Genomic DNA, 19,638 nt, shown 5'->3' on the forward strand with positions numbered 1-19,638 from the left:
GGGATTCTGACTGTTGTTCATCATCACTACTGCTGCCCTATAAATAGCTGTAATCCATGCGGTGCCAGAGCTAAGATCACATTTTAGCCCTAAATGAATCGCCAGTTTTCTATTGTAATTACCCAGTTTGGAAAGGAGGACAGACTGACGAACTTAGCCTAAGTAAAACTCTACATAAAGATTCCAACCATACAACCTGCTTATTTAATTGGATGGCTCTTCTAGGCCAAATTCTGTCTGCGAGAGCAAGCCATGATGTGTTTATAGCCATGACACAAGCTTATTTTGTCTCCCTTCTAAATGCTATCTTTATGAGTAGCGTGACTACAGCGAACCAGACACCAGTTCTGGGGTGATCTTTTTTGCTATATGAAGATCATCATATGTTATTGACGTGATGACCATGACTTCAGCTTTGCAGGAGCACAGAGCCAAGCTGTGCTGTTGCTGCTGCAGCAAAGCAAGGTCTCCTGGGTCTGGCTGCGGGTCTCAGCTGACTTGGCTGGGATCTCTCCTGATGATGAGTGAGTTTGACTCTCCCTAAGAGCTAGAGCAAAGGCATGGAAGTAGACTCTTTCAGGCTCTTTTAGCTGACACAAAGGGCTACCATAAACTGTCTTCACACTCTGCTGTTACTGTGATTATTTATTAGAGAAAGATTTTGTATTTTCAGGGTCTCAAGGGATTTCTAAAGGAGGAAAATACATTAGTTAGTGGGATGTGGAAGACATGGCTTTTGGCTAGAGAGACTCCAGAACTGGTGTAGCGGGGCTTGTGGGTCATGCCCCATGACCATGCAGGCAGAGGTTACTCCAGGCTTTCCCTTGTTCTTTGCTGTCTCACTCTTTCTCCCACACCCTCATTTTGCAGCAATGATTCCCAATACACTGGCCATCTCAGCCAGCAACAACAAGCCTTTCCTGAATGAGCCAACCATCTCCCTGGCAACAAGGCAGGCTGTGAAAATAATAAGTGCTTCCTTTCTGTTTTATGTTTCCCACCTCTCAAGAAATGCCCTGCCTTTTATTTGTCTCCACTGCTCAGAAACATGAATGATGGTAACTGAAATGCACCTCGTGGATGGACCTAGAGGGAGGTATGCAAGAAAGATGGCTTTGGTCTTAATGGAAAAGAGTGACAGATCTTTACATCTTAGTGAAGGGCAGGCTGAAATATTTGTCTGGCACTCTCACAGTGATGAACCCAGCAGACCCAGTACAGCAGGAATGGTTATTGCATACAGAAAGCAATCAGACTTCAGCTGCAGCTGGACATCCAGACAAATGCTGACACCAGGCAAAAGTGGGGTGGCTAATGACCCTCTTAGTCCCTTTCCCCTTTTCTCTCACCCCATCCTGCTCCTCTACAAAGCAGCCCTAAGTTACACTTCACCATGCTGAAGTTCCCATCGCTTACAAAAGCAGACCAGCAAGGGTTGGCCATATCCTCACTGCAGCGGCAGAAACCCAGGAAACCTGCGTCCATCCCCCAGATCACCCCATTAGCTACCAGATATCAAACGGAAGCTTCCTACCAGCATGGCAGTGCCTGATTAACCTCATCTGCCCTCCCCAAAGTTATTAGTAGCTTTTTTGCATTCCTCAGAGAGCTTGGGTTAGGGACACGCAGTAGGAGCCAGCTGGTCTAAACAGATACCTGCCTGAAATGAAGTAAAATCCACAAATATCTCAAGCTGACAAGTAGAAAAATGCAGTTACACAGGAGCAGATCTTACAAAAGAGAGCTCCTCCCACACAGTGCTCCCTTCCAGCGACTGGAAGGCAGCAGGTGACAGTGGCTGTGTCCTCAGTCCTGCCACTGCCTCTGGCACATGCAGAGGGGATGGGGCTGGAGGCACAGGCTTTCTGCCTGCACCCTGCTGTTCAGAAGCAGGTTAGAGCTGGTGCTCGTGGCCCTCTTTGCCAGCTGCCTTGGGTGGGCTGTTCAATTACACTAAAAAGATTTTTTTTAATATTACTAGACAGTCCAGGTACATCTTTGTTCAGCTCACAGTTCAGAAGTTACACACTATACAGCATAAGGTCACTACAATCACATTTTGATACAAAGCCTGAAAGAAAAAAATTCCCTATCAAAATTTTTTAACACTTTAACTGCTTTTTAGTTTTCCCTTTCACAGCTGAAGCAGAGACATTTCCAGACTCCTACTGGGAAAAAAGTTCAATTTGAAGGTCACTGCCTGCCACCTCCAGACCCCAAGAGCAGGACCTGTGACCCTGCCACCTCAGACACTTGTATCTGAGCCACGAGACTGATATTGGGATTCTCTTTTGAGTAATTTCTGAACAATTTCATCCTGTTTCTGTCTGGTTTATGCTAATATGAACACACTCAACAGCTGTTTTCATAGCAGCTTGCACGGGGCAGTGTGCTTGCCTGGGCAGGCTCAATTGCAGCCTGGGACCACATCATGCTGTGGACACCCCCACCCCAGACTGCCTGTAGCTCTGGCGTTTCACCTGAGTGGGTCTGCAGGTACTGCATTTCCAAATAGCTTCTGGGGTCAGCACTGATCTGCCAAGGAAGAGACTTCAGACTTCACCCAGTTAGCATTTCTGAAGCTGGACTTTGGACCTGGCTCTTCAAATGGAGATGAAAATCCATCACTTCCCTGCCCTTCCTGCTTGGTCAGAACCAGACACTAGCACTGACTTCTAGATTCCTGGCTTTAAAACTCCATTTCCCATTTCCTCCACCTGGGTACAGTGAGGAATTTGCTTTGTTAATACATTTGCGCTTTAGAGAACTGTTTAATCCAGAGGCTACATGTTATGGCCTGACTCCTTCCTGCCTGTTAATCTGATTATGAAGGTAAGGACTGAGTAGTGCCCTGTGGGCCAGCTGGAGGGTCTTGAGTAGCCAGGCAACACCAAGCCTCTGCCCATCTTCCTTCATACAATCCCTTGCTCTTGGCTAGTCAGGGATCCAGACCTAGGGCAGTGATGGCCCTGGAGAAGAGGAGCACCCACAGACACCCACAGCTGGTTCCTGTGTCCTCACTGACTGCTCCTTTTCTGCCTGCCCTCTTGCAACATGTAAAGGATTTGTGACTTTGCACTTGCACAGTTTTTCTGGAGTTTCAGACTGACCTTCCAGGCTGTGCGTGGCGATAACGTGTCATGAGCTGGCAGGGCGTGCTCCTGCCTCCCTGTGCTGAAGGATATGAAACAAGAGCCTAGGTGCTGCCTCCAGTCTTTTGTGAGCCAGGCACAGTTGCAAGAAAACCTGCTCTCCTGAATAAGCAGCATGTAGAAAAGTGAAATACTACATGCAGACTGTTGTGTTCTCAACCTGGGGACAGGTCCTTATCAGCAGAGATGGTCAGCAAGACCTGGAGCATCTGCTTTTCATGATTTATTTTGTCTTTTTAGCTGCTACACTGGTCTCACTTTGACTGACAAAAGCTAAGGGGTTTAGTCCTGACTCTTCTCCAGTCTTTTGCTTCTAATAGACTTAAGACTGGAGGTATAAGCAGAGGAAAAATGAGAACAGAGAGAGAGGATTTGGTTATTTTACCTCAATAATAAAAGCACAAATCATCTCATTTGCATTTATTAAGTAGAGGAGGATTTTTTTTTTGCTCCAAACATGGTCAGGGTGCCATTTGGAAGGGATACAGGGGCAGATGCATCTCCCATGAGGTTGGGGTGGGGGAAGCTGTAATAGCCAAGCAGTCCCTGGGGAAAACCTGTCCTGGGCCCGTGCTCCCTCCTTCCCTGTTGCTGAATCAGGCTTGAGCAGCCACAGTCCCGGCTCCCCTTCCTGAGCTCTCTTCTCTTGTGGGCTTAAGTGATGAGTAGGGGAAAATCCCCCACTAAAAGATTTGCATTGGAAACCTTGGCTGAGGAATGACTTTTAAAATAGAAAAGCTTTTCTTGAAAAGGGATGAACCATGTAGCATAATACTCAACAAATCGCCTGTTTAATGGCCTCTCTTTATAGCAGCTGTGCATTAATAACAAAAGCGGTGTAGCAGACATCATGCACGTCTTTGTAAGATTAAAATAAATACTATTTCATACTAATACCAGCAACTTTCTGTGGAGGTTGACTAAGAGAAAGGAGCAAGTGGAAGGCCACAGTCTGAGAGACTTGATTTCTTTCCCCTTTGTCTACTGCTGGATGAAGGAATATTACTCCCGTCTATGAAGGGAGAAGATACTCTGAATCAGCCCTCCCAGACTGTTGTTTGGTTTATAGTGGTTTGTGGCAGGGTTATCTGTACACAGTCAGCATGACACCATTGTATGACAGGAGTAATTCCTCCAGGACTGCATACCTTAGGGGAAACGAGGTTGGGGAGAACTTAATCTAACTTGCTTTTTACTTTGCAAGGCATAACATGGGATCCCTACTGCCATAAAGCATAAATTGAAACAAGAGTGGTTCACACTAGACATAAGGAGAAATCTTATCATGAGGACAGCAAAGCAGTGGGCCAGGTTGCCCAAAGAGGGGGTGCAGTATCTGTCCTCAGAGGATTTCAGACCCGACTGGCTAAAGCCCAGAGCAACCTGATTTGACCTCAGAGCTGACCTTGCTTGAGCAGAAGGTTGGGCTAGACACCTCCTGAGCTCCTTTCCAGCCTGAGTTATCGTATGACCCTAGGAACATTTGGCATCTTTTCCATAGGAATATGAACAGACGTGACATTTTGTGCAGCCCAGTACTCCATCTCTCAATCCTGGCAGTCCTGATAACAGCTCTCCCCTATCACACCCCATACTTTGCCAGGCCTGACACTAAAGCAGTGCTGAGTTTTCCTTCTCATATTAGGACTTCAGGCATTAAAAAAAAAAAAAAATTTTTACATTTTACAGCTGTCTGCCACACATTATTTATCAGACACAGAGAATGATTTGTTTCTGTTTTCCTGGGCATAGGTTTTTAGCTGAGACAAGATACGTTGCCTTGCTGAGAGCTGAGTCACCAAGTAATCAACAGATTAATGTATTCAGTTCGAAAGCCATCAGCATTAGTTCTCGGCAAGCTCACAAGAACTCCATTATGGTATCATCTCTATGTTTGGGATGGAAATGTCTCCAGGATTTAGAGTTCCTGTGGCAAAAATCCCTAGATGCAAAGAAATCAAAATACCCGTTTGTGACTGGGAGAAATAAGGTAGCTTTTCATGCAGTAACACCACAGCAGGATTTTGGCATCCTTTCTAGTGAATGCTTTTATTATCAACCCTCAGATAAGGATTTTGGGGTATGTATGTTGTACATCTGTTATTTGATAGCTACCTAAAAATAGTCATGACAAACTCAGTGGCATATAGACTTTGCCTTTACCAGGTCTTTAATCTGAAAGTATTTTATTACCAGTGAAACTAGGTAGTTTTACTTTCTCTGTGATGGCAGCGTGCAAAAAGGGTGGTTGTGACTTTTCTAGGGCTCTGAGTTTCTCCGTGCAGGCTTGGTCTGAGCCAGAAATGCAATAAGGAAAGGCAGAGGCTGGCAGAGGCACCTCACAGAGGAGCCACTGTTTAAAAATAGGAAACTGGTTAAAGTAACAAAAGAGTAGCAACTGTAAAAGGACAGGCTGGCCTAGGTGTGTGGCATGAGAAGGCTGCCAGACATCGCACACTTATTCTGATAGGACGCATGCTAACAATGGTGCCTAAGACCCTGTTCACTGAAGTAATACATCCTCTTGTTTGCAAGCGAAATTGCTGTTTGGGTACACTTGGATGGGGGATGTATCAGTAAAAGCCAGTCAAGTCCCTGCAAAAGTCAAGCTAATCCTAAAAGCTTTCCTGTATTAGCAGGTGGTGGAAGGGATTTGAACAGCAGCAACCCTTCCCCCTGAGACATTCTCCTTGCAGCCTGTGTATGCAGCACATGCACAGTAGACAGGACACATGTTCCCACTGTTTCCCCAAGTCTGTCAGTACCTCTGCCTAAGCTGTCCCTAGATAACAGGATATTTTTTGTACTGGCCTGGCTAGTGCCAGGGCATGAGAGACTGTGGCTGTTGTGACACAGAGGTCCCCAGGGCTACACTTCCTAGCATAGGTGTACAAATGGTGTCATATGCAATTGTGCCTAAGCCTCTGTTTGTTGATGTGCATGTGCAACAGGCACACAATGGTGTAAATCTTCACCCCTTTTCCCTCCAAGGTATTCAGATTGTGCAAATGCCTCCTGTATGTGCTCTGGAGTCTCCAGGTGCTCCGCTCTCTGTACCCGAACAGTGGTGATTTTAACTTACCCGTCGTTCCTTATCACCGTATTCAATGCCCAAGGTATCCATGGCACGTACAATAGCGGCCAGTGACTGTATAGTGTTGCTGTAGACCACTGGCTTGTACTGCTTCACGTCTTCTCCAGAGAAGCCATCCTCATGGATGATCCTGAAGAAAACACAAAGGACAAAAATCTCTTGAGAATGTCATTTCAGTAGGGGAGACATTTAAAAGAAAGCTGTGCTTTTTTGAAGAGCACATCTGCTAGCTTGATTCACTTAATTTAGTCAGCATTTCTTTTTAAACCTTTCTGGTTGTTCACCAGTGGTGTGTCTGAGCCCAGTGCCTAGAATTAACATCCCTTTTGCTCTCTCTCAAGGAGGTTTTGTGCAGGGTCGGCACACATGGTACCTCCCTCCCAAGTGAACTGCAAACACAGAGCCTCGTGTTTGCATGCTTACTAGTCACAGTGGGGAGGTTTCCAGGTCCTACATTACCTTACCTGTCAAGGTCTATGCAAATATGTTCAATGTTTACAATGACCATCAGGTCAGATCTTAACCACTGAAACAAGTAACAGAAAACCCTAGTTCTTGTCTAGTCCTTTTCACAGTAGGTCCTGAGGCACCTTACAAAAGGAACCAGAATCAAAATACCCCAGTACATATTGGGACACAGGATAGGGGAAGTGACTTAGTTGTGTAGCACTTAAATTATTTACAACCCTTCACACCTCTATCCTGCTTCCCTCTCCGATAAAAGCAGTACTGGGAGTTTTGCCGCCTCAAGGCATGTGATATTATCCCTTCCTGAATCAACGTGGGAATGAGACCCTCAGTCCTATCAGCTCTGTGCACTGGATGCTCTGTGCGTTGGTCTCTAATAAACTCCACAAAAGGAACTATACGATGGAGCGAGTTCTTGCAGTCCCTTGCTCAGGTCAGAAGACTGACTTCTATAATTTCTTCATCTCTAAGTAACTCAAGAACCAAGCCCAGGTGGTGTGTCTACAAACAGCTAGGATTTGCAGAGCTAATTGTGTTTGACAATAATTCTCCCCAGTGAAGACATAAATTATGATCCTGTCTCTTAAATACCGGCAGAGAGGATGATCTGCTTAGCTGAAATGAAGTCCTTGCTTGCTCATCCTCAGATCTCACTGGACAACAGAGTCCTTCAGTAGCAGATCTGGCCACTGATAAAAACCTAGCATCCTGTCTGTAACACGATTTTTGTTTCCTTTTGGCTAAATCAGATACACACAAACCAAGGCCTCGACCAGTGCTGGCATCCCCTGGGGAGAGGGAGCGCCAGCGGGGATCAGTGAGATTGCAATAGATACAGTGCTGGGATGGCGCTGGAGAACAGGGCCGGCTGCCAGCCCCGTGTTATTAACAGATGACTACATGAAGAACAAGGCTGATAGAAACATGCTGTCAAAGACACAGATCTACTTCCCCTGATGTGAAGCTCACAGAAAGGCTTTCTAACACAAGTGGCTGACTCTCTGCTGTCCCCACCACAACCTTCGTTCACCCATCACTGAACACTGAGCTCCTGGGAGGAGCTGCTCCAACACCCTCTGAGTCCTGGAAAAGTATGACTACAAGCAAAGGGCAGCCTAAGACAGAGAGTAGTTCATATGAAATGGTGTCTGGGAAATTTTTAAGCTACTGATCCAAGGAACTGGACAGAGTCCCCTGCTTGAGTACCCTGGCTCCAGGAAGAGGGAATGGTGCTGGTGTTCTGGAAACAGCATGATGGGCTGCTGGTTTGTCTTACCTAGGCTGAGATGAGCAGGGGTGGATGAAAACCTTTCTAATTTAGTAAATCCAGACTTGCCAATTTTTAGCAAAATTTTTTTCTATAGCTAGTTTAGATTTTGATGAGAAGTTATGGGCAATAGCAGACCTTGTACTCTGTAGCTTTTACTTTGTGTGAATCCAGTGCTTGCGCTGAGGTTTGGAGTAGCAGCATTTGAGTAACGGGGAAGGAGGAGGGCCAGCAAAGCCGTGTGTAGGCACTGGATCTCATGGATCATTTACTGTTACTCAGACAAGTTGGTGAACTTCTGGGGAATGTGTTCTTTGTCAAAAGTTGCAGTCAAACCTGAAGAGTTATGGCTGGCACAAAGCACAAGGATCTGCGTCAATCCTGTCTGAATTCAGGAAAGACTGTACAGCAGCGGTTCCTCCCAGCTATGAGCGTGACAGCAAGAAGCTCAGCAGAGCAGGGGTCCCGTGGGAGGCAGGCAGGTGGTTAGCAAAAGCATCACCAGACAGAATTCGTTCTTTCTGTTTGGCTGTCTTGGGGTTGGATTTTGGGGCAGGGAGGATTAAATCTTGGTTCTGGGGCAACTAAGAGAAGGAAACCTAAGAGGGATATAAGAAAGGAGCAAGAAGGGGATGGTCACGAGGGGCAGTGTAAATGTCACAAAAGAATGCATCTGAAATTTGTTTGGTTCAGCCATTGACCATGCAGGTGGAGATCGGAGTGGTGCACATACCTTAGGTTAGCTTTGTTTCTGCCTTTTACTAACAGCCATCAACTAGGGACTTGATATGGCAAAATGAGGGCTGAACAGCTGTACAGGGAAAGAGTGAGTTTTGGTCTTCTTCAGAGTTTAAACCGTCTCTGGTCTTGTGCCATGAAGTTGTTGCCTGACGTTTTCACTTCTAAATACTCAAGTGTTTCAAGCCAGTAAGCTTCCTATCAAGTAACGGCTCCTTGTGCTGAAGGGGCAGAATTAAGTGATGGAGAGTGGCTCTGGGATCCCTCAGTGAGCATACTGCTGACTGGGCAACATGCTGACATCGTTCAAAGCACAGATGTAAAAGCACTACTTTTAAAGGGGGCAGAAAAGAGTGTGGAGAAAAAACACCCTGAATGTTCTTCTGTGAAATCTCTCTGGGAAAGCAGCCCCAGTGACTGAAAGCAGCACTGTGGATGACAATATTGAAGTTCTGCTGTAGGAAGTACCTACGGATTAATCAATGATGCAGTTAGCACATTACCTAATATTTGAGCGTGCAAATCCCTGCTGACTAGTGCCATTCCAAAGTCTGCTAGGACACCATGAACTGGTTTATTGTCCTATATGCTTTTAGCAAATGTTTTTCCTCTTGCCTTAGTAACGTGGTGGTTGAACTCCCGTGGCAGCTTTGCCCATGCTGCCGCTCACCCATTTGGGATACCCCTTTCTTCTGGCCTGCTCCTGTGCTTTACTGCCTAGCGGACATCTAAAGCTCTGACAACACTCTTGGGAGGTACAATGTTATGGGGGATGAATTGAGCTGGCTTGCGTGCTGCAGGCCACAAGCAGTGGGGTTTGGATATTGAAGTGAGCCGTGGCGATTAAAAATGCACACTGTGTAGGGACTAATAGAAGTGAGCAGCGAGTCAAGACTGGGAAGCCTTTAAAGGTTCTGGCAGGGTGGGCTACTCCTTAAGCAACCTGCAAATTAATGGGAACGGAGGGGTTTCAGCACTAAAAATGTGAATCATCTGTTTTCTAAACAGCTTGTGTTTTTCCTGTGTCTGAAACACAAAGGAGACTGCTGCAGGCAGGTTCCTCGTTGCCACACTATAGCCGGTTCTCTCCAGGGCAGAGGAAGAAAAGGGATTTAAGGGGATCCCCTGGGGCTGTGGAGAGGGGAGACAATGCTGTAATTTTTAAAAGTGATTCTGAACAATTAAAAAGCCATTTCATTCACGAAGTAACTAATGAAACACTGTGCTCTGAATGGAATGGTGAGAGACAACCGAAGCAACCTGATTGTCTGACATACCTATTAATGCCTGCTCCCTATCCCTCAGCTGCTAACAGCAAAACCCTTATGTTTGCATGTTATGTTGTCATGCTCACTTTAGAATGGCATTAACAGACAGGTATTTGCTGGGGAAAATGGTTCCACTGCAGATCAGATCTTCTGTCATTCCCCAGCAAGTCATTAATCCTGAAGAAGTGCCCAATGCCTCAGCGATTATTGCTTAATTACAAAATAAATGAAATACTTGGAAACAGGGGGTGCATTCTGCATAGCAGCTTGCTTTGGCTTCTGTTCAACAAAGCACTTACATGCCTTCATCCTTTCACTACAAAACGAACGTATTAAAAAGGCAAAGCCAAAGATAATTTTGCCGTATGTCCCTGCTGACACGCACTGCCCCAGCCGTTGTGAAACGGCAGCTTTGAACAAAGGACACGACAGCTTCAGCGCGGTAGGGCTGGGGCTCAGCCTGGGGCTGATCCAAGCAAGAAGCCAGTGTGCCTAGGTGACTCCTGGGGGGAATACTTGTCAATCTGTCTTGAAAACCTCCTGGAGTAGAGGCTACAGTTTCCCCCCCTCTCCACTGCAGTCCCAGACAAGCTATTCTGGCGCTTTCCATCCCGCCCTTCCAACCTAAGCCAGGTTTAGTAAATGCAATCACTCTTCCCTACACTTTCTCCAACTGGGTGTTCCTCCTTGAGGCTCAGTGCCCCAGACTAGACCCAGTCCTCACTTCTCTAACTGGCCAACATCATTTAAAGCTGTAAAGCTTATCTTCCAATGTGCTGAAGTAGCCCTCCCAGATCCATGTCACTGCCAGGTGTAATTATGTATTTTCATCCATTTTTCATTGAAAATTTTGAAGGAAATCAACGCAGATCCCTGCAGAATCCTGGCTGACAAGAGTCATCTGCTCTGACCATGAGCCACGGATAACTGTATTCTTGGGGAATGAGTTGTGCTACTCACCCATTAGTGTGTAAGAAGAAGTTTTATCTAGAACGTTTTTCCAGGTCACTTTATGAAAGTCAAGTGGGACCATGTCAAACCCTTCCCAAACTCTAGATATGGCATCAACTATTCCTCTCCTACTTCTGCTGAGAAATCAAATGAGATTAGTTAAATATGCCTCATTTTTGTACAATCCATGCTGGATGTCACTCATGTCCCTTTTTATCTCCTAGGTGTTAGCAAACTGTTTGATTGATAGTTCAATTCTCTTGAAAGCTTCTAGAAGTTGACTGGTCTATAATTCTTACTCCTCTTTTCTCCCTCTATATATAGAGATAGACACCATGTTTACATTTTTTTCCTGTCTTTTGGTACCTCACCTGCCCTCCAAGAGCTCTCAAGGAGAAGTGTTTGTATTTCTGAGATGGCACCAGCAGAGCCTGTAGGTATGTAGTAACAGTTTCTTAAACAAGGCTGGTCTGAAGACATTTAATCTTACAAAACTTGCCCTTCTCGTGCCAGAGGGAGAGAGATAGCAGTGCTCAGCAGTGCAGCCTGCTGTGGACACCCCTTCTCTCCCTCTTCTTTCCAGCACTCGGTATCCTCCATCCCTTTCACAGCTCTGCATGCAGGTTCTCCTTTCCTGACTGCCACAGCCTGCCACAGCTCCTGTACTTTGTCATCGCTCCAAAACCTCAAGCCGATGCCTCTGAAATGTTTCCTGCTAAATTCAGGGAACTTTGTGTGGCTTCAAACTGTCTGTATCACTGTAAAAGACATACGCAGACTTCCAACTGCCTACCAGAGAAAATAAATCCCATACTGTTTCTGTTTTACCTAAGGTGATTTACTTTCAATCAGCAAAATGTTTCCAGCTGAATGAAGTTTTCCCATATCAAAGCACATCCCTAAAATTACAGTGATTTGCTTGAATAAAACTAGGCAAGAAGTCACCGGGAGATTATTACACTCGAAGCATACCACAAGCAAATACCTCCAGTTCCTATAAGAGCAGTCCTCACCCCTCACCTTCACCTGGGCAAATTAAGGTACTTAAAGGTCACTGCACAGCTTCTGTACAGAGCCTTGTGCCCCAGTGATGAGCTTCACCTCGCATGGTCTAGGACGCTGCCCTGGGTTTGGCTGGCAGTGGTCCCTGTGCAGTGCCCGCAGCGCCGTTTCAGCCTGGGTGGTTGTGTGCTCCTCTGCAGCACCCCGCCAGCCCACGCCTCCCCGGTGCCCTGGGTGGGCAGCTCCTGGAGTCCACACGGGCAGTGTGGGCAGGGAGAACCTCCCAACCAAAGCAAAGCAAAGAGCGCAGTGTGCTACAGGGCGTAAAGTGCTGCTTGCAGCTGCTGGGGATCACTTGGGCCATGGCAGAAGGGAGGTGGTGTGAAAGGGACAACTGAGCCTTTGCCCACTGATGCATTTTTGCTCGGGCTGTTGACAGCCCCATTCACATGTAAGTGTTTAGGGTACAGACTGATCCAAGGTGGATTTTAGAAGAATTTTGGAATGAACATACACACAAATTTATTTTTGCTCAGCAAACTTTTCTGATTTTTTTCCTCCCTTCCTCCCCTCTTTTTCTTTCAAAAATAATATTTTCTATTTCATACCAGAACCAAGCAGGTTATTCTGGTGTGGCTGTGCAGAACTTGAGTCAAAATAAAAAAAGTTTAATTTTGAAGAAAACTCTGTAAGCTTTGTTTGCAAATGGAGAAAAATAATCATGCAAAAATCTGGAGGGAAGGAAGGGCTTGATCAAATTTTGATGGAAAAATTTTCTGCTAGAGGTAATCAGCTACTTTTATTTTTATCTTGATATGAGGTTAAAAAGTTTGTTTACAGGGGAGTTATGGAGCTAAATTCCAGTGATTTTCTTCTCACTCATTTAATAGCCTGAAATGCGATTAAAAACTCCTGGATTATGTTAAACTAAATAAACACAGATGTCCATGACCTTGTGTTTCAAAGACTGCAAAGGCACAGTTCAGACCTCCATGACTGGGTGCAAATTTCTCAAAACTCTCATTCTCCTTTCCCTCTAGCTGTGCTTGAATGACACGTTGTACATTCTATTCCTGCAAGAAATTCTCCGAGATGGAGATTAAGATGACTGTTTGCCTACATGCCTGTTTTTATGAAAAGATAAACAGCTTCCTTAGTCAGGGTCATCTCAAAACTGCAAGTGGAACTCATTTTAAAAAGCACAATTTTTTCAACCTGGATTTTTAACACCAGTCCAAGAAATGCTGATGGAGCCCAGTGATAGACGCCCAGCTGGAGGAAATCTCCCTTCTGAAGGAAATACCTCTGGCTCACTCAAAACTGAATTCTTACCACCAAAGTATTTCTTGCATGCAAAGGCATTATTCTAACTAACCAGCTGGTTCATGTTAAAAAATAAGCAAATCCATCAGGTGACTGAAATTGTGCCAAAATCTATGGCCCTGGAAATGGTCAAGTTTATTCAAATCAATTGTTAAAGTCTCATGGACCTGTACAGGGCCGAAGCATTCTTGCTCCAAGGCATCTGAATTCGTGCCCGATATCAATGTCTGTAAGTAATTCTGATGCCTTCGTGAGGTCTAATTAAAACTAGGCATGTGCTTCTGCTCCTTAACTGCTGGCCAAAAAGCTAGAAAATGGTGTTGTAAGAATCTCTCGTGTCTGTTCAGAATGGATATTGCTACCATTTTATTTTTGCCTGTAGATGAGCAGCTATTGAGCTAATGACGATCAGCTTCTAGATATGTAGGGACCAGATACTGCATCTTCCCCCAAACCTTCGACTTCAACTTGTTGTCAGATATATAAAATATATTCTGAATACTCTTGATTTCCATTTTAATACAGGAAAAAACAGAAACATGTGCACTACAGAGAACTCCCAACGTGGTGCTGTGTTCCTGCAGTCCTGTGGCTTTTTGGAAGCAGCATTTCATCTTTTTCTAATTATTATTATTTTTTAATTGAGTTCTACATAAATGCCTAATTTTGGCTTTGGGCTGTCTTGAGTAGTGATCCCCACTCCAGCTGCATGCTGTAGTTGAGAGGAGCAATGATTTCCTGGACTGTATTCTCAGTTGCTTGCCATGTCCTTCATCGGACTGGGGTGCTGTGTTGGTTTTTCTACCCTGCGTTTGGGATGCACCAACGACCCTTCCCATCTTTGCTCTCTGAGGACTGTTTCAGCATTTACATTTTCTAGCAGGAAGCAGTGGAGTGAAATACTCTGGTTTTAAGTGTGTATATAAAACAAATTTAAGAGCATAAACACTCTACTGCATCCTGAAAGTAATGAATTACTGTTGATAAATGAAAGACACCAGTACTGATATTTCAGAGGAAGACAAGGCTGAGCAGGCACAGCACATCCAGCTACTGTGCTAGTACTGCCCCCAAACTCAACAGGGACATAGTCACCCTTTGAAGTTTATCACCACAAAGTCAGGAAAATTAAGTATCCCGTTCAAGCGTAATTGTGCACAGAATCAACCATACTAGTGGTTTTACCCACCCAAGTCACCCTAGGGCTATTTTTTTTTCCTGCAGAGACCACTGGCCACTGGTGTCCAGAGGAGCCCTGGTACCTGGACACACCACCCTGCTCCCCAGTGATGATGACAGTATAAATGAGCTCCTTGTTTATTGGGAGCCACTGGTTCCTGCAAAGGTCAGGCTGCATGCTGGTAGGGGGTCACTGATACACACAGACCTGGTCTTGAGTGCTGGCTCAGAACCAAAACCAAACCTCTGACCCTTCCCCTAAAGCACAGAGATGGGGGATGGTGGTATAGGGGTGCAGTCAGGGGAAAAAAAAAATCCATCACACTTGCTGATACAGAAGCAATATGATAGAGCCTCTTTCTTGTCGCCTTAAATCGGTTTTTTATGCTCCCAAAAGCCAAATCTGCCCAGATGGGAAGCAAAAGGTGCAAGAAGGGACACAGGCGGAGGCTGCCCCAGACCCCCCCCCCCATTCCACACCAAGCAGGGAGTGGTGCAGCCTTGGGTTTTATGCAATGTCAGGCCACTGGCATAGTTTGGTTTTATTAAAATTTGCAGTTGTGTAACTTTGATAATGTGCCCTCTCCCGGGGCCTTTAATATTCAGATCAAATATTGAATACCCTACATGCACCTAATTAGCTCTAATATGCATCCTGCTCGACTCAGTAAGAACAGCAAAGAAACACAGTCAAAACCAATTAGATCAGGATTTTTTTCGATTAAAAAAAGACAGCTGGACTACACAGATTCCTGCAGCAGCATTTGCATTAGATGAGATTGCATTTTTCTGTGGAAAAAGCCTTGGAGCCAAAAGGGTTTCAAATAGCACCAGTGGAGGCTGACAGCTGCATTCTTTTTTGTGCGTTCCCAAATAATAATTCAGTGAAGGAGAAAGGGTTCCTGCTCCAAGTGACTTATCTTCTGATCCCATGCAATGTGCTACATAGTCAATCTACTTTGTCCACGCTCTGCCTGAGACCAATGAGATCCCCCAGGGAAAAAAATCCACCAGGCTGGTGATGACCCACATGAGAGAATTCTCATTAATTCCTTGGTAATGTTACATAAGGTCATTTTGTTGAATTAAAATTATTGGGATTAATCCTCTTAAATGTTCTCTTAGATGCAAGGGGGATCCAACTGCAGCTGGATCATCCCACAGCTGGTTCTAGAAAGTCAAAACAGTGTTTTAAAGCCCCGTAATGGTTTTGTTAAATTCATCCACCGAGCAAGGACACAAAGCAGCTTTTTATGGCTTTTTTATATCACTTACAACTTCTGTAAGCTGTCATTAACTATCATCAAAGCCTGAAAAATGAGGCAAATGGGTTCAATGTCAGTTTTACTGCCCAAACCTAAATAATATTTTTGGTTTCCCATCTGCCTCATCTGAAGTGTTTTGATAGCTGGAAGGTGACTTTGCCTTTCAAAACCTTTTCAGATGTTGCTCTCCATAACCAAATATTCTGTGGACAATACAGGAAAGAAGGGATGTACACAGTACAGTCTCGTCATCGTCCTGCGCATTTTATCCTCACAATCAAGTAGCACCACCAAATTCCACAATAAGAATAAAGCAACCTTGTGTATTTTACCCAAATATTAGGGGTCAGTGCATGACTCTCTCAGTGTACCAAAGCAAGGCTTTGGTAGGATGTACCCAGTTCCTAGCCCTCATGTGACAAACCTGGCTTCCAAAGCCCTCCCTTCTACTGAAATCAGCTGGGATTCAGAGTTACCTCCCCTGTGTCTAGAGCTGATCTTTGCACAGCTGACATATTTTTCTGTGTGTCCTAGCTGTACTAGTGCTTATTGGGAATCGTGTGCTGTCATGAAAACACTCAGCTGAAATAAAAAGATGCTTTAAAGCAGCTTTGCTTTTTTGGGATATCAAATCTAGTGGCAACTGTTTTTCTGAAGTACTAATTGATGTGTTTGATTAGCTCTGGTAGCAGATGGCTTTTTTTCAGTAATTTTGATGTTTTAACACGTTAAGCTGAGAAGGGATCAATTCTGGAAAGAGCTATTATTCCATTCCTCGTATCCTGTCCATCCTCCCTGGCATTACAGCTCAGGGGCTCCATCTCTGAGCACTGTACTTGCCACAAGCCCCTGGGTGTGCTGCCAAGCTGACATTAGGCTCCATAAGCTCAGCTCAGAGATCTTTTGAGTCATGGTGTTCCCAGTTCTGCAATGTGCTGCCTTTCCATTAAGAGGACATAATCAAACACCACACCCCACACATCACAGTCCAAGGCAGCTGGGAAAAAATCCCCGGACTGCAACGGATCCTCCACTGATGGAAAATTTTGCAATCAAATGGGGAGGTCTGGTGTAGATGTGATAAAAGTCCTGGGCAGAGGAACAGCAGTTTGGCCTCTGTTGCTCCTGCTGCTGCAGGCAGCATAAAACCAAACCCTGCCTGCCTACCCATGCTATTTCTTGCAGTGGGGCTGCCGAGTTTCTGCTGCCTGTATTTACTGGAGCCTTACGGAAGCCTCTGCCTACCGCTGAGACGCGGCTCAGGCGGAGCAGAGGTAGACACCCCTCCAAACAAGGTGGTCAGAGCCTGCTTTGTGCCCCTGTGCCTGCTTTGTGCCCCTGTTCTCAGTAACACCAGGTGACAGGGCTGAACTCTTGCAGCCTGGCTGCTCAGGTCTGCTTGCTGCATTGAAGCTTTCCAAGCTGAAGAGTTTGAGCTGAAACGTGGCAGATACAGTATTTTAGGATTCCGCCCACACTGTTAATAAGGTTTCGCAGCAGGAAGGAGGTATGTTGCACTTGTGATTAATTACACGCATTTGGGTATATTTAAATCATAACTTCTACACTTGTACTCAGAGAACAGGTTATCTATCTGAAGAGAAGAAAAATGACACCTGTCACCAGAATTCAGTCAAATAATGTTAACCCTTCAGGCATTCTCAAATGCAGCTCATGTCTAGAAAATGCCAGTGGGGGACAAGACTATGACTGGTCTAACTTGGCACATGCATCCAGAGAGAGGTACCTTATCCATGGCAATGGGGGAAGGCCCTGCCTCAGCTCCAAGTCTCCCACATAAAACTGCCCTGAGAAGGACGGAGGAACAATTTTTGATCAGTGTTTCCCCAGGCTTTTCAGCCAAACTATTCCAACACAATACTGTTTGAAAAAGGATTTGACAACCTCAGGCATCCTCAGTGTCTTGTGGCATTTCCTGGCACAGAGGACATCACAGCCTTTGCTCTGAGGTCCCACTGTGTGTCTCTCTGCGTCTTCATCTCTCTGAGCCAGGACAGCCAGTCAGTGCCTCCCTGTGAGGCTGCTGGGGCACTGGGTGGAACTGGTAGGCAGTGTGCTGACAAGTATTCCCATGCCTGCACTGAGTAGTGGAAGAATACAAACATATACCCCAATGAATGCACCCACTGCCAGAAGATCACAAATAATTATTTGTCCTTGAATGAGACGGGGCTTTGTAACTGGATCCAAGAACTTTCCCGTGACCTCTCAGTGGCAGCAGGAGAGAAAGATGTGACTGTAACTGAGAGGGTTCCTATAAAATCAGCGGACCAAGGACTGGCCACTGGCAGAAAGCAGAGGATCTCCCCTGCGTCCCTGGGAGAGACAGCCAGCCTGACGGGATCCTCAGGGTGCCCATGTCCCCCAGGCACATCGAGGGCCACAGGCAGCCTCTCCCATGCTCACTGGGTGAGGGACAGGTCCCCACACTTTCCTAGAGCTTTGTGTGTCAGCTTTTGGCATGGCAGCTCCTGCCAGCGGAGAAGGGAGTGATCAAGAATCGAGTGTCTGGGGTACCCTGGCCAGACGCTCTCTTGCATCTGAAAGCCTGGCTTAGGGCCAGGCTGGCACTTAAGTTCTCCTTGCCAGGCCCATATTCTGTTAATGGGAGCCCCAGGAGCGCTGCACTACCAAGAAACAATGCAGAGACTGCTGGGAAGCGAGCCTCTTGGGACAGCCATCAGAGAGCACGCCTGGCACCTCTTCCCCACCCTCTTTTGCTACTGCACTGCCTAGGGGCCACCAGACCCTCGCAGAAGCAGCAGGCGCCGTGGTGCAAGCAGCCGCCACTGGTGTATGGACTAGTTCTGGTTCTGCAAGCCACCACCCGCTTTCTAGGTAGACAGAATAACTGAGAGCAGACTGCGTTTAAATGGATGTGTAAATGTGTTTGCCCATTATGCTGGGAAGCGACCGCTGTGACAAACATCTCAGAAAATGAGTATGTTCCTCCTACTACTTTCATCAGTCTTTGTCACCCCCCATGTCTTCATCTTCAATTGAGAAATTCGTTATTGATTTAATTTGCAAATGTCTATAAGTCTTTCCCAAGAGTATCTGAGAAGAAGACATATCACAGTTCAAAGCGACTGTCTGAATCGTATTTTAAAGCATCCAGCAAGATTTGGTAAATCCGTGTTGTAATAAATTTACTCCACATCTGATCATCAAGAGTTTAAGCTTATCTCCAGTATTATTTAACTGTCCCTGATGTAAAACATTCCTGCCTTCTGCAGAGGTTTGATTGGATTCATAGAGGCTGATGTTTAATTAGCATAGACTACTTTGACTCTCTTCCCACCCACGTGGTGGGTGCACTGCTGGTGTCTGGATGATGCACTGTTTTGATGGGGTAGGATTCAGTTTTTCCAGAAAGTATCTAGGAAAGTTTGGACATGTCATTAGTTTCTCAAAGCTTTTGAGTTTTCCAAACAGTGCAGACCTTACCTTTCCTCTCTGGCCCAGCTTCCCTCCCTCCACCTGCAGTCCCATGAACAAGAACAGCCTCTAGCTTTGCTACCGTGAGGCCTGGGGAGGTGAGCTGCTGGGAACACCTCTGCCCTTTGGGGCATGTTGGTGGGAAGGCAAGAAAACAAATAAAAAATTATCTGGACTTGAGAAAATTGTTAAGGGAGTGCTGATTTGGCATTTAATAGCACTGCCAGCATCCCCTTTAAACAGTGATGATCGTACCTTACTAATGTCTATATAATAGGTTTACAACCTACGGGATATGGGGAAAAGTGTGATAAAAAGCAGCACCTAATCTATAAGCAGAGGCAATAGTGCTGAGTAACCTAAGGCAAACAAGTGGCTCATTAACCAATCGATTGATAAAGTTAAATGGAATAACTCACGCTAAATGCTGCTCGGCTGCCCTGGCAGGGTGCAGGCAGGGCTGGGGAAGGCA

The 19,638-nt window shown here is 45.7% G+C and overlaps 1 protein-coding gene across 7 annotated transcripts in view; it reads right to left on the bottom strand.

The window, feature by feature from the left end:
* The window catches only part of GNAO1 (G protein subunit alpha o1), a 147,178-nt gene that overhangs the window by 90,216 nt on the left and 37,324 nt on the right, over positions 1–19,638 (bottom strand). For 4 of the 7 annotated variants that reach the window (XM_074913053.1, XM_074913058.1, XM_074913057.1 and 1 more), the window contains exon 3: positions 6,235–6,376. In XM_074913053.1, the coding sequence (XP_074769154.1) occupies positions 6,235–6,376 (142 nt within the window). Of the gene's footprint in view, positions 1–4,926; positions 4,943–6,234; positions 6,377–19,638 lie in introns of all 7 variants that reach the window. The other 3 variants (XM_074913055.1, XM_074913056.1, XM_074913060.1) reach the window with 2 other exon arrangements.

Source organism: Athene noctua, chromosome 9, assembly GCF_965140245.1.
Source record: "Athene noctua chromosome 9, bAthNoc1.hap1.1, whole genome shotgun sequence".
Lineage (NCBI taxonomy): Eukaryota > Metazoa > Chordata > Aves > Strigiformes > Strigidae > Athene > Athene noctua.